This window comes from Lepidochelys kempii, chromosome 3 (assembly GCF_965140265.1).
Source record: "Lepidochelys kempii isolate rLepKem1 chromosome 3, rLepKem1.hap2, whole genome shotgun sequence".
NCBI lineage: Eukaryota > Metazoa > Chordata > Testudines > Cheloniidae > Lepidochelys > Lepidochelys kempii.
In genome coordinates this window covers 48346416-48372240 of record NC_133258.1, presented here as the reverse complement: position 1 = coordinate 48372240, position 25825 = coordinate 48346416, and the positions used below count along the sequence as shown (strand labels likewise).

General features: G+C 39.3%; 1 protein-coding gene across 8 annotated transcripts in view; it reads right to left on the bottom strand.

Annotated features, from left to right (window-relative positions):
• The window catches only part of PRIM2 (DNA primase subunit 2), a 309065-nt gene that overhangs the window by 45502 nt on the left and 237738 nt on the right, over positions 1 to 25825 (bottom strand). For 7 of the 8 annotated variants that reach the window (XM_073336325.1, XM_073336323.1, XM_073336327.1 and 4 more), the window contains 2 exons: positions 11435 to 11561; positions 9155 to 9237 (listed from right to left, as the gene is read on the bottom strand). The exons of the other annotated variant lie outside the window; for it this stretch is intronic. In XM_073336325.1, coding sequence (XP_073192426.1) covers positions 9155 to 9237; positions 11435 to 11561 — 210 coding nt within the window. The remainder of the gene's footprint in view (positions 1 to 9154; positions 9238 to 11434; positions 11562 to 25825) is intronic. 8 annotated transcript variants of the gene reach the window in all.

Here is a 25825-nt window from a genome sequence, read left to right as displayed (position 1 = left end):
TTTATTTCAAGTGATTTGTTGATTCTCTTTTTCCTGAATTCTCCTTTTGTAGTGTTCATTCATCTCCAATACTTTTTTCCATACATGCTTCTCTCCCTTCTCTGTTCCCCTTTTAGGATTACAACTATAAAATAAACAATATTCTCACTTGGGCAGTCAACAAGACGTTCCGAATCAAAGGCAGCCCATTCCAGTGCCAATGGCAAAAACCTATATTTTAATCCTGCCTTCAGTATTATGGTACTTTATTATAGCAGGCAGGTTCCTGACTCAACAGACTTTCTCAGCAGTGCTTTATCTTTGTTATACAATATTTGTAAATTTAGACTACGGATTACATCTTATAAGAAAAAAAGAATTTAAGTGTTCTAAATTTTTATCTTAAAATGTTTTAAACTTAGAAAGACTGGATAAAAATATTTTCAAATGTGCTTTTTAGGGTTCTATATGGTATAAAATCTTTCTTAGTCTCCCTTGTGCTGTTCAAATACATTAGACTGGTTTTGCATTTTTTTCATATATTTTCTCAGGCCTCTTTTTTTTTTTTTGGTCATCTCTTTCCCCTTCCACGTTGTCCATCCCTATCCCTCCCCTCCCCGCTACCCCCAATATGATTTTAGCCAACTTCACTTTAAATGCTGCTCTACTCTACCTCACCCACCTGTGGTGCTAGTTATATTAACAGTGATTGCAAACAATATATGCTAGGAAAGGCCTGAAGATTGAGCAGGGGAAATTACATCACATAGTGGCCAGCATATCATTTTTATGCTTGCAAAGAGGATTTAGTATTTAACGGACTGGTCCTGCAAACACGTGTTTAACTTTATACACCATGACTAGTCCCACTAAAATCAATAAGATAATTTGTGCTTAAGGATGCACCCAACGTCTAGCAATACATGAAGAATCACAAACTAAATGTAACAATCAAAATGCTGTTCATATACGGTAGAGGTGTAATGTGAGATAAAATGGGGAAGAGGTAATCTTAAAACATAGTTACTGTTCATAAAATAATGGAAAGGCTGAGTGTCATCTTCTATTGATAAATATTTCCTAACTAAAAAAAATCTTATGAACTTTTAGTCGTTTGTATTGATATGAACACTTACCTTTTAAGATTTATCTTTTGCTATAAAGTTCCCCAGATTCAGTGTTACTTTTAAGTCTCGTATACTGTCCACTTTGAAACATTTAATCATTAAAAACTATTTACAGTTTCTAGATTTAGTATGGACAATAACTGCTTAAAAATCTTCAGACAGTGGTGCTTAACCAACCTCCTGAGGCATCCAAATGATGTACAGTTGCTAGCATGCAGGTTTAATACCTTTTAAAAGTTTTCTTGGTAGCAAGTATCTACGGTATCCTATTTTGTTTTTTTAACCTACTCGATTTACTGAATACTAACAACAACAAAAGTTCAGTTTTCTAACAGATTTCTGAACTGTTTCCAAATGTATCTTAAAAACATAGTCCCATGCAAAAGTAAACTTCTTTGCAATAGTAGTATAAATATAATCTAGAGGCTAGAGAGAGAATCTCTGCTTTTTTGGGGATATGTTCAGTGAACAAGAAGGTTCAACTGAAATGTTTCAAAGTGTGCCCTCATTAATGGTAGATTGGGATCATAATTTGAAAGTAAGGCAGTCAATGCCTAAAATGTGAAGAGCCAAAGAAATCTTAACGAACACCCAATGGTAAATCATGTTTTACCAAGATAATTTTGTGTTAACTCAATTGGGTCTAAAAACAATAACATCAATTGTTCATGAACTTTTGTTCTTAATGTATATTCACAATAATTTAGAATAAGAAATAATACTTTAGTTAGTAAAAGATTTCAGATCTTTGTCTTCCACTTTAATATTAAGCATTTTACTTCATTAGGCAAAGAGTTAATCAAATCTTTTAATTATTTAACTTTTTCATTTTAAGTGTAACAGCAAATGCATAAATTATCTTTCCAATATAAACACATATTAATATGCTTTGACAATAAAAAAAATATAAAGTGAAACCCTGTCATCTCTTATCAACACCACCACAATACACAAAAACACTGTCTTGAAACAACTTGAGAACAAGAGCAAAATTCTTCAGAAGCAAGGAAAAAAGACAGTGCTTTTAAATAAACAAAACCTCTCAGCCAATGTTCTAAAACTACTCTAGGATTCATTGTAATCTTTAGAAACCATAATCAGAGAAGTAAATCCTACCAAGTACCGTGCCATTAGTTTTATTTTTACTGTAGAAGTAATTTCATGAAAATATGCAACCATATCACTCGCACTGCCTCCAACCAGTATTAAGACTCACCATCCCTCAAAACACTTCAGATTTACAAGAGGGTGTAGACCATGAGTCCAATGATTTAACCAGTATCTTTGCTTTAATTCTATTGACTAGAATTATAACAGCCTTAGTAACTGAGAATATATATGCACTGCAAACCAAAAAGTATAATGATTCAAACACTTTAAGCAGAAACCCTGTATTAAAGGTGGATAATATTATTAGTCCCCATTTTACAGATGCAACAAAATAAGTTATAAAGATTTTGAGATAAGTGACAAAAAGGCAGTCTATGGGAGAGCTGGGAATAGAACCCAAATTATCAGAATTCTGGTTTTCTGCTTTAGTCACAAGACTATTGCCCTACCTCAGGATAGTAAAAGCCCAAATCAGATATCCTTTTGTTTTCCTCCCCCCCACACACATTCCTTTTCTTGGAAATAAATAATGATTAACTTTGCTATTTAGTACACATGAATGTCCTGGTTGTTGTTGTGTATATTACTATGGAATAATAAACCCGGACAAGAGTTAAAACGACACTGACTTACTACTTTTTGGTTTTGGTTTTTTTTGTGTGTGGTGCTTACATTGAGAAACAATCAAGTCAGGTTTTTTTCCTCAAGAAAGCCCTCTCGCTTACTAGAGATTTTGAGATGCCCACAATCCAAAGCCATTTATTCACCATCAAATTCATTTCTGTCTTTGATATCTGCAACCAGTGTACTGCAATCTTACTCAGCATGACACATGCTGTCAGGCATTTACCTTCACATATACTTGAATCTTGACATTATTTTCTTATTGATTAATAATCTGGTATTTTGACATTTAGTAAAGATCACATACTTTTCTCATGAACATTTTATAACAGTGATCTCCAAACTTTTTATGTTGTGCCCCCTCTTACTCCTGTCCTCACCACACCCCCAAACCACCCTGAGGAGCCACAGTTGGGAGCAGAGGCTGGGCCCACAGTAGGTGCCACGGCTGCAGCTGGGGGAACGGCCTGGAATGGGGCCATGGACCAAGGCTGGGCCCAGAGCCGGAGCTGGGCCCAGAGCCAAGGCCAGGACCATGGCTGGGGGCAGATCTGGGGCAGGGAGCAGGACCAGTTGGGGTTGCAGAGCTATGGCCAGGCCAGGGCCCAGCTACGGCTGCAGCTGGGGCTGGGGCCATGGCCAGGAGCAGAGTCCTGGGCCGGAGCCAGAGCTGCAGCTGGGTGTGGAGCCACAGCAGAGCTGGCAGCAGAGTGGAGTTGGCTGGTGCTCCCTCCCCACCCCTCCGTAGGGGCTAGCCAAGGCCCCACTGAGCGCCCCCCCACCCGAATGTTCCTCCGTGTCCCGCTAGGGGTCATGCCCACAGTTTGGAGAACACTGTTTTATACGGATACAGAAATATATTTATTTTAAGAGATTACAAATATAAAGTCTAATGCTACACAACCCTATGACAGGTGTCCATTTAGCCACATGATTTTCTAGGGCCATATTCTGAACTTTTAAAAAAAAATATTAAAAAACTCCTCTAAAAGATGCAGCAATGGCCTGATCTATCCAAAAGGTGAACTGAATGTAAGTCACATAACAAGTACTTGATGTAAATGTCAGAGTTAATTCCTTATGCTTCAGGGTTGAGGGCTGAGGAAGGGAATGCCTGCAGTAACTTTCAGAGGATTCAACCACCAAATTGAGCAAAATTAGAACTTGAAAAGATACTGTGAGTACAGTGTCCAGATGCAGACAGGTTGGCGAGTACACTGAGGCCTGCCATGTCTGAAGGGGTCTGAGGTGTAGGCTGGTGGGTTGAACTACATATGTGCACAAGGACATGTGCCTTAGGAGCCACATCCAGTTTCAGGTTGCTGTGATTGGATGAATCTTGAGGTCTATCATGAGAGATTGAATAGATTGGATTTTTGACTCTGGGAGAAATGCTCTGTCCTGGGTAGCATTCAACAGAGCCCTGTAAACTCTAGCATCTGCACCAGGCAAAGGATAGACTGGTCTGCACTGATCAGTGGTCCTAAGGCCTTAAGGTTAACTGACTAAGATGAACATTAGATATAACTTGAGCTCTGACTAGCCAGTCATCCAGGAAAGGGTAGACATGCACTCCTAATCTCCAGAAACCATCATGGGAGGTAAAAGGGAACTGAGGGGACTCAGGGTGGGTGGGGCCCTTTAAACTGATGCCAGTGGAGCATGGAAGCAGAGGACGTTCAAGTGCCCCCATGGGCATGTGCAAACCAAGAGTGGAATGCACATGTGCAATCACTCAAAGAAGAATGCTACATCTCATAGGCACAATATAAGCTCAAAAGTCAGCATACACAATATTTTTTTAAAAAAAATCTTATCTATACCCATTTATAGATATATTTATGTATACGTCTGTTGAAGAATAAATCCATATATATGTGGACTATATTTTATTAAACCAAACTAAAACAAGTCTTAAATGTGTTTCTCAGCATAGCTTGTATAGTACAGGTTTCCACCTTTGTTTTTTTTTTTTTTTGACAGAAATGTCATTTATTTTCTTTTTCATTTTTTTGCCTTTCTGTTGGAAATCCTAATTTCATAGGATCCACCCTTACGGGAACAAAGGGCATTTTCATAGAATCACAGAAGATTAGGGTTCGAAGAGACCTCAAGGTCGTCTAGTCCAACCCCCTGCTCAAAGCAGGACCAACCACAACTAAATCATCCCAGCCAGGGCTTTGTCAAGCTGGGCCTTAAAAACCTCTAAGGATGGAGATTCCATCACCTCCTTAAGGTAACCCATTCCAGTGCTTCACCACCCTCCTAGTGAAATAGTTTTTCCTAATATCCAACCTAGACCTCCCCAACTGCAACTTGAGACCATTGCTCTATGTTCTGTCATCTGCCACCACTGAGAACAGCCAAGCTCCATCATCTTTGGAAACCCCTTCAGGTAGTTGAAGGCTTCTATCAAATCCCCCCTCACTCTTCTTTTCTGCAGACTAAATAAGCTCAGCGCTCTCAGCCTCTCCTCATAAGTCATGTGCCCCAGCCCCCTGATCATTTTCGTTGCCCTCCGCTGGACTCTCTCCAATTTGCCCACATCCTTTCTGTAGTGGGGGGCCCAAAACTGGATGCAATACTCCAAATGTGGCCTCACCAGTGCTGAATAGAGGGGAATAATCACTTCCCTCGATCTGCTGGCAATGCAGCCTAATATGCCGTTAGCCTTCTTGGCAACAAGGGCACACTGCTAACTCATATCCAGCTTCTCCTCCACTGTAATCCCCAGGTCCTTTTCTGAAGAACTGCTGCTTAAGCAGTCGGTCCCCAGCCTGTAGCGGTGCATGGGATTCTTCTGTCCTAAGTGCAGGACTCTGCACTTGTCCTTGTTGAACCTCATCAGATTTCATTTGGCCCAATCCTCCAATTGGTCTAGGTCACTTTGGACTCTATCCCTACCCTCCAGTATATCTACCACTCCCCCCAGTTTAGTGTCATCTACAAACTTGCTGAGCATGCAATTAATCCCATCATCCAGATCATTAATAAAGATATTGAAATAAACAGGCCCCAGGACCGACCCCTGGGGCACTCCGCTTGATACCGGCTGCCAACTAGACATCAGGCCGTTGATCACTACCCGTTGAGCCAGACGATCTAGCCAGCTTTCTATCTAATTATAGTCCATTCATCCAATCCATACTTCTTTAACTTGCTGGCAAAAATACTGTGGGAGACCGTATCAAAAGCTTCCCTAAAGTCAAGGTATATCCACCACTTTCCCCATATCCATAGAGCCAGTTATCTCATCATAGAAGGCAATCAGGTTGGTCAGGCATGACTTGCCCTTGGTAAACACAGGTTGACTGTTCCTGATCACCTTCCTCTCCTCCAAGTGCTTCAAAATGGATTCCTTGAGGACCTGCAGCATGATTTTTCCGGGGACTGAAGTGAAGCTGTAGTTTCCTGGATTCTCCTTCTTCCCTTTTTTAAAGATGGGCACTACATAGTCTCTACATGGACTCAGAATAGAATGTTCAACTTTTTAGAACTTCACTGACAGCTGAAGTACTTTGCAAGACACTAAATTAGTACAAAGAACCATATCACCGAAAATAAATATTAAGCATGTATCACGCTAAAACATTTTAATTCTATAGAATTTATTAGAGTGGATAACAATACTTTTTTGTACTTACCCATGGAGAGCAATTATCGCTTGTTGTCTATCAAACTGAGCTAGAGTTTAAGATGTGCCATGTGTGATTACATTCTAATCAAACCCTGGGAAGTACATCATGGGACAACTCTTTAAATGGCAGAAGATGCCAGTAGGCTGTTCATACTGTTAGTGTACGAATTTAAATTTTTTGATTTCTTGTACAAATGCTTCTCTGGCAATTTCTGACAAAACCCAATATGGAAAAACAACAGCCTTTAAGTCCATGTTAGTTCAAAGAACTGTGTCATAAAGCACAATCTAGGAATTATTAATTGATCTACAGCTGTAGATGAAATTCCCTTACCTGTATCTGAGGTACCCGTATGTAAAAGTATAGAACATTTGGAATCCAACCTTATGCTCTACATGATTAACTGATTTTACTGGGGAAAAGAGAACAGTATATACCAGTGACCTGAAACATTCACATATTGCTCCATGACCTTTTATCTTTGTCCTATATATTTGAGGTTTGAGCCTATGGAAACATACTCCCATGCATATGCCTATTTCTGCACACAGCTTTGAAAGTATACCTTAAAGGGTATATTTTCAAAGCTATAGAGGGGGACTTATTTGAACAACTTTGATATGTTTTGTGAATTGGGAAGCTCTAAATCCCCGGTCACAACTAAAAGTTTACCCCAAATGTTTTTAATTTCATATTTACATTTCCATCAATCATTTTACCTTCTCTGCTTTTGTCACATATCAGTGTTTCCTATTGATATTCTTCACAACCGAAAATATTATTTTCTAGCTGAAATTTTATCAGACTCGTAAATAATACTGTTTCTTTAGACTGTAGCCCCCATTCCCTCCCCTGAACTCCAGCAATGGGTAGGAACTGCCTACCCAACTAGATTACACAGGGGTTGTTTTTTTTTTTTTTTTAATAATTTAACTAGTTCAATAAGGGCGGTGATTTTTTTTACGTAATTAGTTAACCCCTAATGTGGATGCAGTTATATCAGTATAAATATGTCTTATACCAGTATAGCCTATTCTTGGAAATTTACTTTTAAAATTAAAATATTACAAATATAATTAAAACATAATAAAAACAGTATAATTACATCCATGCTAGGGGCTTGTAGCACTTTAAATATACCAGTTTCAAACAAATACATTTAAAGTGGTACAAAAACTGTGTAGACTCACCTTGAGAATAATACAAGTGGATTGCATTAATATAAAGAAACTATTCCCTCATCCAAGTACATAGGATCAGTAATCTCAGATGAACCATATTAACACGTACTAAAGGTCCACTAAGTGGCTGCTTCCCACCAATGTCTTCAATGATCAATTGTTGGAAAAATCTCAACTGGCACCAAGATCTGAAGCACATAACAAGAGAAGAAACTCAATGAAGGTATCACTGATAGCTGATATGTGCTTAAGACAAATAAATAATGTGTTATTTACTGGCCTAATGCCAAAAAGACATCCGGCTATTGATTTGCAACTTGTAGGGCAAGGTCTTTCATTAGGGGATATTACTTTTACCTGGATTAATAAAAATAAAAACAAAACAAAATATAGTCCTGTGAGAGAGGACCACCAGTTTGGGGCCTTCCAGAACTGGCTAAGGATATGTATGCCTACACATAAATACTATGAACTATTGCTATTTAATCTGTACACTGACAGTTTCTGCAGCAGGCATCCAAGAAACACACATCAATGGGGCTTTCAAATTTTCCTCTAACTAGTTCAACTACGTGCGTATGCCAGATTCCTTACCTTTCACATTATGAGGGAAGAAAAAAATATTTTCTGTTGATTATAGCCTTAAAATGGATTTTGGCCATCTAAAGTACATTTTTTTTAAACTTCTCTGCTGGACTTTCTCAGTTGAGCTCTGTGATCCATTTGGCTTTCTACAGCAAGGGACTTGGTTGTCCTTTTACACAACCAGCTCCTGAGCCAGCCCAACAGTACAAGAAACCACCTCCCCAGTGTCAAAATATTCTTATTCTTTCAACATCTCTTAGTTACATCAGGTTTGCAGCAACATTTTATTAGTGCTCCCTTTTAAGAAGGTACTGAATCTTTGTAAGGTTTTGCAGAACAGTATAATGTACTTTTATTGATTAAGGTAGTTCAGTACAATGAGTCAAATATTAAAACAAATATATGTTGGAACTAATGGATTATTAGAATTTTATATTACATAGCACAGTGACTAATGCATATCACAATTTCCATTGATTACACAGGACTGTAACTTTCACACTTTCAGACAAGATTAAAAAGCAATTCCCAAAAAAGACTAATGCTGCCATTAACTGACTGCTTCATTCAGAATCTTTAATAATAAATTGCAGTAAAATAAATTTAAAAGAGAACAGTGCTAAATCCCTTATTGTCCCCACCACAATACAAAAAATAACTAATGTTGTAAATTTATGAGCCAATAAGTTGAAAAAAAGGGATGACTCCGTTTAGCTGCAGGGTGAGAACATTATCAGCAAAAGTAATAATGCAGAAAAGCCACAACTCTGACTTAATTCTTTTACAAGACGACAGATGTCACCTACACTCTGACAAGTTGTACATGGCATTGCTACATGGATATTAAATTAAACTGAAAGGCAGTGCCTGATTCCTCATTAATCAGGAGTCCAAACAGAATACACCCTACCTGAGTTATCCCAGTGGGAGGAATCTTGTATGACTGCAGCTTCTGCTTCAGTAGCTCAGGATCACTGTGGCGGAATGGGCACCCTGATGGGGAAAGAAAACAAGCACACAAACAAGGCTACTTACCCAAGAGTTAGCACAATAATACACCCGAGAGACTGACTAAGCTGTTCTTAATTGTCTAACAGCTTATTAATAAAGAAGTTAATTGCCCATGTGTGCAACTGTTTTACTCTTTTTCTAAAAGATTACTCCACTGTATGGTTATCAGGGTATTACAGGCTCAAGAGTTACATAAAGCACTACAACATAAGCAGGCCAAGATTCACATTCATTGAGTGGAAAACAGTTTTAATTACAGGTTTCAGAGTAACAGCCGTGTTAGTCTGTATTCGCAAAAAGAAAAGGAGTACTTGTGGCACCTTAGAGACTAACTAATTTATTTGAGCATAAGTTTTCGTGAGCTACAGCTCACTTCATCGGATGCATACTGTGGAAAGTGTAGAAGATCTTTTTATACACACAAAGCATGAAAAATGCCTTCCCCCCCCCCCCACTCTCCTGCTGGTAATAGCTTATCTAAAGTGATCACTCTCCTTACAACGTGTATGATAATCAAGTTGGGCCTCTTCCAGCACAAATTCAGGTTTTCTAAGTGTGTGTGTGGGGCGGGGGGGAACCTGAATTTGTGCTGGAAGTGGCCCAACTTGATTATCATACACATTGTAAGGAGAGTGGTCACTTTAGATAAGCTATTACCAGCAGGAGAGTGAGGTGAGGGGAGGTATTTTTTCATGCTTTGTGTGTATAAAAAGATCTTCTACACTTTCCACAGTATGCATCCGATGAAGTGAGCTGTAGCTCACGAAAGCTTATGCTCAAATAAATTGGTTAGTCTCTAAGGTGCCACAAGTCCTCCTTTTCTTTTTGCAGTTTTAATTAGGTTCCTTATTAACAGGCACACTCACAAAACAGCTATCACATTGTTAAATTTAAAGTAATCTCAAATACAAAAAGTAACATTAGGCTGTGATGGACACACACAACAGATAGGAAAACTAGCATAAAAGAGGACTTGATCCTTAAAAGGCACAATAGTATTTATTCCATAGTGAAAATATCTTCAAGAATCCCATCACTGAAAACAAAAGAAATTTTTCTTGCACACAAAGTCAAATGAGTGACTTATTACTAGTAAGTACACATTGTGTGTGTAAAGCATCTAAGGGTGTGCCTACACTGCAGCGAGGAACAAGCCTCACAGCTTATGCTAGTGGGGATTGTACTAGTGCACTAAAAATAGTTGTGTGGACACTGCAGCACTGGGAAAGGCTCAGGCTAGCCACTCAAACTCGGACCCAGGGGATAGGGTAGGCTTGAGCTTGGGTGGCTAGCCCAGGCCTCTATCAGTGCAGCAACATATCCACAGTGCTATTTTAGCTTGCTAGCAGGAGCCCCACTAGCACAATTTATCTAACCAGGCTGGGAGGCTTACTTCCATCTGCAGTGTAGACATATCCTAAGAGATTGAAGAGCACACGTCCTATTGAATTAATGTCTTTAATTCATTAGGAACTTTTGAAAGTATCCCCCGTAATGCAGTGCACTACACACACACGCTATCAAATAGCAGCTCAGTGGATGAAGAGTCCAAGACACCACTTATCTGCCATAGTCTTTTCAAAATAAGTTAGGATCAAGGGGTGGATAAAAGGTCTACTCTAGGAACAGAAGGTCCTCCAAAAAATGTCATGCAAGGAGAAGTGTAACATTTATGAAACTTAATGAAGAGGAGAGTTTTATGCATCATCCTATAGGGAGGACTGGTCAGATTTAGAGAACTATGTAAAGTCGAGATGTTAAATTTCTTAATTAATCTTAGTTTATTAAAACAGACTGACCATGAGATTCAAAGTTGAACACTATTGCTGAAGGATTAGCCTATTAAAAACTAAATGGATGAAATATTACTGGAGTATGCTAACCAATTTTAAAGTAGAGCTGTAAGAAACTTCAGTGCCTGGCTTCTAAGACACTTACAAAGTGAAGTGGGAAAAGAATAGCGAAGAGCTTAGTAGAGAGCATACTGAAGTACAGCTGAATGAATTTCTCTTGCCTGACCTAATAAGTCAAATCACCAGAAGAGTAAGAGTACTTGTCAGCAATGATTGGCATAAGCTATGAACTACTAACTTCTGCCAGTAATACAACCATTCAGTCAGTTCTCTTCCAGAGCTTCTGGGTTCCATGCACTGTGAACATGTCAGTTACGAATACTCACCATGATAATCCCCTTGACTTGGTGGATTGGACAGGATAATCTTCATGCAGCTGAATGGTGTATAATCAGTCCTCTTGCCTTCTTTTCCATAGTTATGGCGGATGCTGTAGGCATACCCTTTGTCAAACTGGTAAAAATATTTAAAAGCAGATTATTTGCATGTGAACTGCTCATTGTGTCAGTGATTCCAGCTACTCTACAGAATGAAATATTGGACTATGAAAATATACTTGTCAAAACCATTAAAATGGAAAAAGCTGAAACCAAGTTATTGCTTTTGAGAGAGAGAGAGAGATTAAACTGCATTATGACCTAAAAAGGTAAAGATTTTATTTAAATTGGAGTAATGGTATTTTACAAAAAATGAGGACTTCAAACTTTTGAACACTATGACAGAAGGCTGTGTAGCTGGTCCATGGGGCCGAGTTGATGTCTACACTGCAATTAAGTATCCACAGTTAGCCTATGTCAGTTGACTCGGGCTCGGGCTGTACAACTGTGGTACAGATGTTTGGGCTTGGGCTGGAGCCCAGGTTCTGGGACCCTACCCACTCCGAGAGTCCCAGAGCTCAGGTTCCAGCCTGAGCTCAAACATCTACACTGCAATTTTACAGCCCTGTAGCCTCAGCCCAAGTCAGATGACCCAGGCCAGCCATTGGTGTTTAATTGCTGTGTAGACATGAGTAAGCCCATGGGGCTTTAATCACTGCCTTGTTAAAGGCTACAAGGCTCTAGCCCTTGGAACTTTGATCAGCCCAGCTGTTTGAAGTCTCTGAGTGGTTAATCACTCTGCAGTGGTGAGCTGAGGTAAGCAGGGAAGACTTGGTATAAAAGTCACTTAGTGGGTGAACTCAAGATTTGCAGACAGAGGCAGCTAGGAGAGGAGTTGCGGAGAGAGTTAGAGGGAGAGTATGAAAGGGCTTCATTCCAGATTCAGCACTATATGTGATATCAAGATGACCATCAGATGTGCCATATCTCTTTACCTGCATGAAGACAGAAGAGATTTGCTATGCATGAAGTGCAAATTGGTGGCTGTGCTAGAAGAAAATATTCTTGAATTGAAAAGGTAAAGTGAGACGTTACTGAGAATCAGAGAAGCTGAGGAGTTCCTAGACAACTAGATTCTGGAAACACCAGTACCCTGGTTCAAGGAAGAATGGAGCAGTCCACAAAGGAATTGGAGAGCGAGGAAGTCAGACAGGAGGCCTGGCAGTTTGTAACCACTAGAGCAGGGATAGCTAACCTCAGCCTGAGAAGGAGCGAGAATTTACCAATGTACATTGCCAAAGAGACACAGTAATATGTCAGCAGCCCCCTATCAGCTCCCCCTCCCCGGCTCCCAGCGCCTCCCACCCAGTGGCAGACCCGCTGCCACCATCGCCTCCCACTCCCTCCCCATACCTCCCGATCAGCTGTTTCATGGCGTGAGGCGGCTCTGGTGGGAGGGGGGGGAGCGAGTGCACTGCAGGCTCAGGGGAGGGGGCAGGGCCTCTGCAGAGCCAGGGGTTGAGCAGTGACCCCACTCCCCCCCGGCACATTGGAAAGCTGGCACCTGTAGCTCCAGCCCCGGAGTCACTGCCTATACAAGGAGCCACATATTAACTTCTGAAGAGCCGCATGTGGCTCTGGAGCCATAGGCTGGCCACCCCTGCACTAGAGGCAAGAGGTCGTGCATTCTGCATGGTTGGAGATTGAGCAGGATAAGCAGACTGTTGGCACCAGAAAGAAGAGAAGCAGAAGGAATTCCACACAGCTGGAAATTTCAAATAGATACCAAATCCTCAACAAGGAAGCTACGGAAGACATGTCTAAAGATCCAGCAGGCCCAAGGAAATAGAGAGATGCATGGGACGCATGTGGATGGCACCTTGGCCCAAACTGTAAACAAACAAACACACACACACAGAAGAAAGATGATCCTTATTGGAGATTCAATACTCAGAACATTGAAAGAACATTTCTACAAGGAACAGACAGACAATAAGAGAGCATGCTACCTTTCTGGAGCCAAGACACAAGATGTTATTCTAAAATTGGACAGGCTTCTGAAGTCAATGGGTAAGGATCATCCACTGGTGATGGCTCATATCAGCACTAATGACACTTCATTGTGGGATATCTCACAGATAATAGAGGACTTCAGGGACCTCAGAAGCATACTGAAGAATAATAATGTCCAAGCAATCCTCTCTGAGATCCTTCCTGTCCCATGAACAAAAGAAGGCAGAAGATTCTGGAAGAGAATCGTTGGTTAGGTAAGTTGTATAGGGTGCAGGGTTTTGGTTTTGTGGAATATTGGTCTACCTTCCATGAGGAGAGGAGGCGATATAGTTTGGATGGCCTCCACCTCAGTAGGAGGAGGACCAATCTCCTTAGGAACAGGCTGCCTAGAATAGTCAGGAGAGGGTTAAACTAATAACAAAAGGAAGGGTAAAAAGAGGGAAGATGTGAGCACTCAGCACAAAAATCAAGATGTTGAGAACAAAATTAATCAAGAAACCAAAAGATATAAAGCAGAGAAATTCCTGGATTGCCTATACACTAATGTTAGTAGCATGGGTAACAAACAAGATGGACTGGAATTGCTCATTTTTGAGCATAAATTTGACCTAGCTGGTATTACTGAAATCTGGTATGTTAAAATAAGTGATTACAACATATTTAGGAAGGATCAAGAGGGCAAAAGGAGAGCAGAAATGGCATTACCTGTTTCCTAGTCACTGATAATGCAGAAGTTAATGACCCTGAACACTTATGGATCAGTGTACTAATAGATAAAGGATAAGATCAGGGTATTTGTTGGTGTCTGTTACAAACCACGAAATCACACTAGAGAACAGGATGACTGGTTTCTTACACATCGATATATAATGTGTAGGGAAAAAACCCTGCATAATCATGGAGCACTTCAATTTGAGTGGCATATGCTGGAAACCTTCGGCTTCCATTATTAAAACATCCTTGGAATTTCTAAACATTATAGATGAGAATTTCCTAACTCAAAAAGTCTTGCAACCAACATGGGTGAATTCTATATTATACTTTGTCCTAACAGATAAATAGGAAGTGATCACAGAAGTAAAATTTAATGGTAGCGTAGTTACAAGTCTTCAGGACATGACCACATTTACAATGTGCAAGCAGAATAAAGTCCAGACCAGTAATATATATGCTTGATGCTTTAATTGGGCCAATTTCACAAAGCTGAAAACAATTATGAGCCATATCTACTGGGAGGATGAATTTAATCAGAAAAATGTGAATGATAAGAATTCCTCACTAGATGTCCCAAAAAAGACAAAATCCCACAATTGAGGAAGAATGCTGTGCTAGTTTAAAAACCAACCTGGGTCAGAGGGGAAGTGAAGGCAGCTGTAAAAATAAAAATAGAAAAACTAATATGTAGCAAACGGAAGAAAGGAGAGGCTGATGATAAGGAATACTGATCAGAAGTTAGGGATTGTAGAAAATTAATAAGAGAAACCAAGGAACACAAGGAAAAATCTATGGCCAGCAGAGTTAAGGACAACAAAAAGGAATTTTTTAAATACATTAGGAACAAAAAGAATTCTAACATAGAATTGGTCCATTGGTAGATAGATATGGTAGAATTATAACAACAAAGCAGAAAAGGTAGAAGTGTTCACTAAATATATCTGTTCTGTATTTGGGGAAAAGCAGACAATGCAATCTCATAATGGTAATGAGAACATTATTTCCATTCCACTATCATCTTTGGAATAGGTTAAACAGAAGCTACTAAAGTTAGACATTTTAAAAATCAGTAGGTCCAGATACCGTAATTTGCATCCAAGAGTTTTAAGAGAGCTGGATCGTTAATTTGATTTTCAATAAATTGTGGAGCACTGGAGGAGTTCCAGAAGGCAGGAAGAAAGCTAATGTCGTGATGATTTTTAAAAAGGGTCAATGGAATCAGTTGGGTGATACCAGGCTGACAAGCCTCTAATTAATCCCAGACATGATAATGGAGCGGCTGATAAAGGACTCTATTAATAAGGGACTCTATTAATAAAGAACTAAAGGAGGGTCATGTAATTAATGCCAATCAACATGGGGTTACGGAAAATAGATCTGGTCAAACTAACTTGAAATCTGTTTTTGATGAGATTGCAAGTTTGTTTGATAAACATAATAGTGTTGATACTTAGACTTCTGTAAGGCATTTGACTTGGTACCACATGACATTTTGATTAAAAAACTAGAATGATATACAATTAACGTGGCACACATTAAATGCATTAAAATCTGGATCAATGAAAAATCTCAAAAGAAGAGTGTAAAGAGGGATTCATCACTGAATGGATGTTTCCAATAGAGTCCCCCAAAGACTGGTTCTTGACCTACACTATGTAACATCTTTATCAGTGATCTGGAAGAAATCATAAAATCATCACTGATAAAGTTTGCAGATGACACAAAATTGGAGGAGTGGTAAGGAAGGAAAAAGACAGGTCACTGATTCAGAGCATTTGCGATCGCTTGGTAAACTTGATGCAAGCAAAAAATATGTGTTATAATATGACTAAATATAAATGTGTACACCTGGAAACAAAGAATGTAGCCATACTTACTGGATGGGGGACTCTATTCTGGGAAGCAATGACTCTGAAAAACATTTTGGAGGTTGTGGTGAATAATTAGCTGAACATGACCTCCCAGTGCAACATTCTGGCCAAAAGAGCTAATGCGATCCTGTGATGCAAGAACAAGGGAATCTCAAATAGGAGAGGTTATTTTACCTCTGTATTTGGCATTGGTGGAATACTGTGTCCAGTTCTGCTGTCCACAATTCCAGAGGATGTTGATAAATCAGAGATGGTTCAGAGAAGAGTCACAAGAATGGTTAAAGGATTAGAAAAAATGCCTTATAGTGATAGACTCAAGAAACTCAATCAATGTAAGCTTAACAAAGAGAAGGTAAAGGATAACTTGATTACCGTCTACAGGTACCTACATGGGGAATAAATATTTAATTATGGCGTCTTCAATATAGCAGAGAAAGGTATAATATGATCCAATGACTGGAAGTTGAAGTTACACAAATTCAGATAGGAAACACGGTATAATTTTTTATTGGTAATGGTAATTAACCATTAGTAATTTTCTAAAAGAAATCTCTAGACATTATTTTGGGGAAGTTCTATGTGGTACAAAGGAGGTAGACTAGATGGTCCCTTAGATCCTTGGAATCTATGGGAATGGAGCAGATAGGGTCATTTGAACCATTAGTTTTCATACATTCTACAACAGTGGCCCATAGTGAAATATTTAAACAAAGATTATTCTCATTAGGAGTACACAAAGTAGCTCACACATTCCTTAACAATAGTGCACAATTATTTCAGAGAATTTAAGGTAAAGAGGCTTGGAAAAATATATTGAATGCCAACATATCAGAGTACCATTTTCCTGAGGTGTGCAGTTTTTGACATTTAACTGGTTAGTCAGGGTGAATCAAGGTAAGAACCTCGGAGAGCACTTTACTTTCAAGTTCATAATCTTGTATTGCTCCCCCAAGGGATACAGCTTTTGCTCATTCTCCTATTTTTTTTTCTTGTGTCTGACCCCTCTAAAGTTTATGCTGATGTTCTAAATTGAGGAGCTGAATTTTAGCAAATTCCACTTGAGTATCAATACACAGAATATAATGTTTAACTTCATTGGAAGAGTGACTAAAGAATAATAATGGAAGATGGGTTAATAAAATTAATAAACTTGAGTGTAAATACCTCTTCAGTACACAATGCATATATGAAAAGTAACTTAGAAAAAGTAACAGCAATATAGCCGTTTGTATATGCTGTAGATTACATAAATTTGCAAACTACTGATATTGCTGTGCTATAATATATACAGCAGTCCTTAAGAACAAGTTCAAATTTTAATTTGAGAGACAGCAGTACATGTCACTTGGGAAATGAAACACTTTTCAATTTTTCCCTACTGGAAACTAGCACCATGTAAACGAACAGCTGTACTCTCATTAAAGTTTAAATTGTTGTAATTAACTCTTTATGTAAAATTTTTTCTCTGGATTGATTTAATTACAATTACGTCGATTTCTGTCTACTTGTCACAAACCACTGAAAAGACTTTCTGGCAGCTACTGTATCCCCCCCCCCCCCGTTCCTTTCTACGTAACAAAGGCCATACTGGATCAGACCAATGGTCCATCTAGCTCAGTACCTCTCTTCCGACAGTGGCCACACCAGTCATGATACTTTAAGATAATGGGATGCAAGAATCTAGAAAAAAAATCACAAATCTACAACTGGTAACTTTCACAGTTGCAATTTACACTCATTTCCTGCCAATCAAAATTTATACTTGTTTGGACTATATATCTTATTGACAATTCATAATATTTTACTGGCAATTCATAATATTCATACTTGAACTGCTGCAAAGTGTCCAGAACATCATGCTAAAAAAACCATTAAAAAAACAGATGTCTTAAACCCGATACACTAGACTTTAAAAAAAAAATGCACCCCTTCAATATCCTTCCATAGTGCCATTTTGGAAAGCAACAGAATAAAGTGCATCCTGTCTATACTATTCTTTAAAATGTTATAAGAAGGAGCTTCTTTAGCAAATGACTGTAGCTATAAACAATAATATTCAGCGGTTACTCTATATATGGGTTAGTATCTTCAAAGTCCTGAGAAAATAACTAACCAATTCTTCCTTGTGCATATGCATTAAGATACCACCTTCAGTTACATGATTGCATACTTATTTTTCCACAGGACACTTGCCTCATTCTGTGCACAGAATGAATGCACATTTCATTTACTTAAAAAATGATATCTGAACATGCAATTATACTAAAATGGACTTTTGCATGCTTCATGTTGCATTGCTCAGTTTGTCACAAAATTAATATTCCTTTTACAGTTTTGTATAGTGAAAAACTTGAGCTATACTTTTCACATTGCTCCTTTTCATGCTCATAGAAATTACTTTTAATGCGTAACACATTTTATGATGAGAAGCAGGTGTTGCAGTAAATAGAAACAATAACTGTGTAATACTAAAATGGCTTTGGGACAGGTTAGATAGATGCATTTTTCATTGTTGCCTTGAACTCCCCAGTCCATCTGTATTCCTCTGTTGTCTTATACTTGGACTGTAAGCTCTTTGGTGCAAGGATAGTCTTTTTGTTTCGTGTTTGAACAGCCCCTTGCACTATGGGGTGCTGGTCCATGATTGGGGTACGAGGCGCTATGGTCATAAAAATAATATTATTATGCTACCGATAGACATGGATTTTCTAGGTAAGTGTTTCACATTATTGATTAGTTACTATATCCAGAGTATTCTGACTGAAAAGCAAAACTAAAGATTCAAAAGAAAAGTATTTGGAATAACCAGACTTTTATAAAAACAATTTTGAAGGAATCAGATCGTGTGTCCAAAAGGCAGAAGTTCCTTCAACCCCCAAACCTGCATCTAAACATCTTTAAATGGCTTCAAATTGTCTCTACAGGAGACTGAATAAATTGTGTCATGTATCCATGCAAACAGAATACACAGTGATAACAGAGATATTGGTACAATTGTTAAAGTTACCATGAAGCTACTGAAGAATTTTACAACCGTTACAAATATTATAATGGAAATAATATCCTATAGTATTTGCAAGAAGTTATGAGATCTTATAATAGTTATGAAATTCAACTTTGCCACAGTGAATGATAATTCTGGTTTTGTTTTGGGTAACATGAATAGGTGTCATGCTATTATGTCCATTCATTTTTTTTTTAATCCACTGAGAAGTCCACTTCTTTTAAGTATCTACCTTCTGAGAAGAATAATGGGAACAAGACAGCTATTTTCTTTACTACGCAATTGGGAGTTGGGCTATAGTAGTTTTAATAAGACATAGTATAGTTTTCTTAATCTAAAAAAACATATTTCTTAAATCAAATAAAGTCATGCTAAATTTCTTGTTTATTTTCATGCCTTGCCTTTTCAGGAAATTTGAAGTTAGGTAGCGTATCTCAATGGATGAATCAACAGTAAGTTGCACCCCATTTTCAAGTACTTAAATTAGTTTTATTATTGCTTTTATAGGAACAGCAGCAAGAGATGGCTAGAGCAATTATGTAGTAACATGATAATGTATTCAGACAAGAGGCTTCTGTGCTCTGGAGTTATTCCATCAGTCTACCTATTGTTTGTACCCTGGAAACTCCCATCTAAATGTCTTCAAGCCATCTTATTTTTGAATATGTTTCAATGATTCCATTGCTGCCTTTAGAAAAACTTTTAATTCACCACAATTATGTCTGCAATGGAATTTCCTCCCTTCAAACGAAAAAAAAAGCACACTTATACACTATGAGCTGAATAGCAACATTTTCATATCAGCAGTGCTGAACAGCAACATAAATACATATCAACAGTACAGATGAATTTTAAAAAAATCATTACTAACATTAAATGCACTAAATGTAATTTATACTTCTAACTGACCAATAATTTGTTTAAATTAATCTACATTCTACTTGAACTGTATCTTCTGACTGCTTGTAATATTTTTCCATATATGTTACATGGCCTACAGTAGTTCACTAATTACATTGTCACACATTCAAATTTCCTTAATAGGGTTGTTTTGTCTGATTTGCAAACTGATTTTCCTTGAAAATATTCATATTCTAGTCCTGTGATGGGCCTCTACCAATTGCCACACCCATCCAAATTTCAGATGGAAATTTCTATTTTGGCACCTAAACCCTGGGTTAGTAGTGTGCAACAAGGGTGACCCTGGCTTACCTCCGACAGTGGCACGAGGCTTTGGGCAGAAGTAGATGAGGTAGCACCTATATTTTTTCTGTCTTACAACTTCCACTGCTTTGCCTTCAACGAAATCTCCCTGTTTCCTTTTGACTCTGCTTCTGTTTCAGCCCTTGTCTTTGGAATCTCCTCTTTTCTAACTCTGAATTGCACATAGTCCAGCTATTCTCTGCTCTCCTTCAGAGGTAGCTATCATCTAACATTCTCCTGGAGCTGCTTCCACCTTCCTCTCTGACTTTGATGCCTGGCTGTCTCTACTGCTATCTTCATTCTCCTAGCCTTATCTTAGAAATCTTCAAACTCCATGGTGATTGAACTGTCTGACTTTGCTGCCTTGTTTTGATTTCATTATTTTGTTTCCATTTCTGAACTAACTCTCCAACTCGCCACCTTTATTAAATCTCTCGGCCTATTCATCTTGAAATATTGTCCCCTCATACACTTCTATCTGCTCAACACCTTACTTCTGTTAGTGGTGACAATTCTGCTCCCACCTCTTCCTGAATTAACTCTTCTGTGATTTTCACTTTATGTGGCACCCACAATGTACAAGGTACTTTCCCAAATATAAAAAGCCATGGGCCTTGCCCCAAGAATGTACACCCTGAGAAGATAAAGACAAACAAAAAGTGGGTGAAATGGCTACATAGAAGAAAAGTGATCAGAAGGATTATAGGCACATCTTGTGAGTCCATTTTCTTTTGGACGTGGGATCAGTTAGTGCTTTTGCTCACATTTAACATCCGACTAGAATACAAATATCTTTAAAATCAGATAAATTGAATTTACAAGTACAACCCAATCTTAATTTACAAGTAAAACTTGCTATTGCCCCTATCTCCTTTTTTATGTTTTAGGTAGTGAAAGTGATGCTCACTTGTCTACCTTGTTTTTCAGCATTGTCTTCCTCTTCTGTGTTGTCTACTTCTCTTCCCCAACGTTATTTTCTATGTATTTCAAAAGTGTATATGATTCACTTGCTATAATATGGATCACATCATATCCATCCTGTTACTACAGATTCTGTACTTCTTTCCAGTTTGTGGCTTCGAGGGAAACGGGGGGGTTGGAGAGTGGAGGAGAGAGCAGAAGAGATGAGACAGGAGGAATGGATGGACTTCCCTTTGGACTTAGAAAGAAGCAATCCATCGTCCATTTTCTGTATTTCTGGTTAATCAAGGTCAACTCAATTACAGATAGCCCAGCAGAATCTACACAATAATATTAACTATTTTTATTTATAGTTGTAGAATTATAGTTCACTAGGAGAAGTATTGGCTCTTTTCCCCAGCACATCTCATCCTACTTGATTTATGCTAGCTTCAGGGCATGAGGACCCTTTTATTTTTAGTTTATGTATTATCAGACATGGACAACAGGTCTAGGGCATGTTAATCTAGGGCCTTGGGTCAAAGATGTAGGACAGAGAGATTAACATTCTGGACTCAAGATCCACTATTGTGTTTAAGACTCCTTAGTTTCAGGGTCAAGAGACAAAGCATTCTGAATGTTTGAACTTATACCACAAAATGGAGTGCACACAATTTAAACAGAGCAGCTGGCCAGGCCTGCGTGGTAGGTTTGTGCTGTCCTCTTGATGAAATATTATCAAGGCCTAGTTGGAGGAGAGGCAAGAGATCAAGACGACCCAGCCCATGGGTGACTTTAAAAAATGACCAAAATAATTATAAACACATCGATTACATTGTAGTAGTCAATTTCTCTTGAGAGGCAATTTATCACATACATAGTAGGAAAAAAGCTTCCGAGTGTGTGTGTGTGTGTGTGGCGGGGGGCAGAGAGAGGGGAGGGGAATAATTTCAAGAAGAAAGAGGTTACTTAGTCTTACAGTAACTGGAGTTCTTCATTCCTTAAATTCCCTACCAAAAGCTATAAAAAGTCTGAGACTTTCTAAAAGATTTAATTCTAGATAGACAAGGTGGGTGGAGTAATAGCTTTTATTGAAGCAACTTCTGCTGGTGAGAGAGACATAAGAACAGCCATACTGGGTCAGTCCAAAGGTCCATCTAGCCTGGTATCCTGTCTTCCAACAGTGGTCAATGCCACGTTGTCTCAGAGGGAATGAACAGAACAGGTAATCATCAAGTGACACATCCCCGTCACCATCTTAAACAGTTGATGAATTACTCCTTTTCTAGAGAGGTTAGCCAGATAGTTCAGTCTTTCAGCGTAGAAACTATGAAAATCTACCACCTCTCCAATTTCTCTGTGCTTGTAAGCCCAGAATCTTATAGTGTCATGAAAAGATGTTACTTCATCAAAATAACAAGTCCTATCCACGATAATGGCACAAAGAAACCTTGGACTAAATTTTGCTCTTCAGTTACACTAGGGTAAAACTGGAGTAACTCCACTGAATTCAGCTGATATGGCATCTAGCATTCTAGTCATAATCCTGTAAAGTTGTACTCATATCATAGCTCCATTTAACCATGAGATTCTCTAAAAAGATAAATCCCATTGCAAGTAACAGCTTTATAAAACTTAACTATAAGCTTATCATGAAATATATCAGTAAACATACCATTTAAATCTGAGTCCTAGGACTAGGTAACAATTAGGAGAGGGAATGATTGACTTTTTAAAATAATGATCACTGCACTAAAGTGTTACTGATACCAAAATGGTAAGGACCATAACTTTAAAACATGTTGGAGACCCGATTTTAGATAAGTCACTAAAAATTGCTTAAAACAATCAAACAAATCTATTATTTTTAAGATACATTGCTCACTTTCAATCTGCTTTGTGACTATTAGCAACTTTAATGTATTCAACTAAAATACAATATCGCTCAATGTCTTTTGGGTAATTTTTCTTGAAATTCATCATAATTGTATTATATCTGGATGGACACATCCAAGATCTAGAGTCAAAACTGCAATGCCATCATATCTGAACTGCCAATATGTCTGTTAAGAGGGCTTGGTTTGGATCAACAAGATGGCTAAATTACTTTTCATCTTTAAAAGAAGACAATTCATAAAGAGTAGTGCTAGCTAACTGTGTGCTTAGTTATGAAAGCTTATGTTGTATCCACCACCTGCTCCCTGTAAGAATTCCCACATTGGCAGATGGCACAGAAGAGCAATGCAGCTCAGTGGTACATATTGCCAAACTTAAAACTGATAGGTTTTCCAAGAGGTCCTTGTCCCTTATGACTTAATGCTCCTTTTCAGTGTTCAAACAAGCAGATATATACTAATGAAAAGATCTATTCGACTAAAATAGTCTCCCAAGACTAAAGACTCATCATTTGTGACATTTAAAACCAGAAAACATACTGCAGGGAATAACTCTGTACTGGTACCTGGGTGGACTAAGTACCTAACTGGCCTTTTCCATTTCCAGTGTCATTACTCTGAGATGTGGATATAGCTGTCAACAGCAAGATCCCTGGAAGCTGTTAGTCTGGGATGCAAAGCGGTCCAATAGGGGAGTACCCCACTGAGTAAAGATGGTGGTCAGAACTGTGTTGTATATTTCCCATTAGTGGTCTGTAGAGAGACCTCTGCTTCGTCTGTCTGCTAGGGAGTTCTGAGTGCCCAGGAGGTATGATGCCTATATGGTAACCTGATTTCTGATGGAATAGTTCTACAGTCTGACTGCCTCCAAACACAGGGGATGAAATCTCATTCCTCCCTGTTTGTTTATCTATACCACCATGGTGATATTATCCAATAGGATTCGCACGTGGAAAGAGCATATGAGGGGAAGGAAGGCATTGCAGGCTAGGCAGACTGCTCTGAGTTCCAGTAAGTTTATATGGAGTCTGGCTTCCTGTGGTGTCCATGTACTTTGAGCTATGTGGAAATCCAAATGAGTGCCCCATCCTGTAAGGGAGGCATCCATCAAAATGGTGGCTGTCTGTATGGGAGGGCTAAAGGGAGTCCCCACCATGACCCTTTTTGGGTTGAACCACCAAGCAAAAGAACATTCCTGAGTCAATGTGGTCCCAGGTCAGGTCGTAGGTCAAGTGGAGCCTAGCTTGTAGGCACTGCAAGTGGGGGCTGGTGAAAGGTGTCATGTAGGTACATGTGGTCATATGGCCCAAGAAGGACAGGCACCAACACATCGTAGTTCAGGGCTTGTGGGTAATGCAAGCAATCATGCTGCACGTTGCGTTAAACCTTTCTGCTGGAAGGAAAGCTCCAAGATCAAGTCCAGCCTTGATCCTATGAAATTTACTGTCCGTGTGGGTGACAAAATGGACTTGTCTCAGTACCAACATAGAGCAGCCTGTCAATACGGTGCTCGGGGATATGTTTCCATAATATAGCGGTTTCCTGGTACAAACCACCAACTGTCTGTCGGTACCAGGGAAGGAGACTTCCCTTCTTTCTCAAGGTCAATTTTTGTTGCGCACCAGGAATGAGGATCTAGACACTGAGAAATCCCCCCCAGTATCTGTAGAGCCAATGATGGAGCTGGTACAGTGATGGAGGCCAAGTGTTCTTAGACTAGGCACTCCATTCCTTTCATCTACTCTTGTCAGGGCAAGTCCTATGGAAGTGGAAACAATCCCTTACGGATACCCTGTATTCCCTAAAGTGGGAGACACAGGAGACTGAGTACTCTGAAGGCCACGATGGCGTCATACCAGATGGCACTGACATGATCTATGATAGGCCTGCAGTACCAGTGGCAACATCGGGGTCTGTGCACTGTGCTGGAATAGTTATCATTGGTCTCGGAGCTGGAATTGGGATTGATGAAAGTGGTACCAGACTGCAAGTCACTGGCGCTATAACAGACTGCAATGCAGAAGCCTCAATGTGTGTACCATGTTCGACAGCCCTGGCAGAGCACTGTCAGTCTGCACGATTGGTGAGGCTGTGTAGGCCTCCAGGGTGGTTAGTACCAAAATGGGCTTTTGCCCCTCTGTGAACAGGAGCAATGGCTCCACTGCCTGTGCTCAGGAAGCAGCAGCTTTGATGGTCCTGGCACAGGAATCAGAGTCAATGTGTGCTCTGAGAGAGCCACTAGAAGCTGGAACTGGGGGATGGAAGGCCAAAGGGCACAATGACTTTCAGTAGCGGAATAGCTTGCTTCTGCGGCTGAGGAATCACATACTGAGGACTCTGACAACATGGAAGCCACCCTCTTAGGCTTCAAAAGATCAGGGTGCTTGGAGCATTTTTGCCTCTTTAAGGACTATCTTCATGAGGGGAAGCACCTCTGGATGGAGTGGTCGAGTAACTCCCTCTATCTGACAGAGGCAGTTCCAATGCTGGATGAACGGTGGCCTCCAGGAGGATGTACCCAAGATGCTCTTCTCCTTCCTTTTCAGTTCTCATTTTGAAGCCCTGCAAATCTGATAGTTGTACCTGACATGACCTTTACCCAAGCACTTCAAGCAGCAAGAGTGCTTGTGACACCTGGAGCAGGGCTTGAAGCCAGGCAACATCGTCATAGGCTACCCAAGTACCAGGCATAGCCCAGAGTCCACTGACTATCAACAGCTAGAACAACATAGGATAAAGAAAGAGAAAAAAATAGAAAAGAGGATCCATAGAAACAAAAAACAAGTACCACTAACTATTA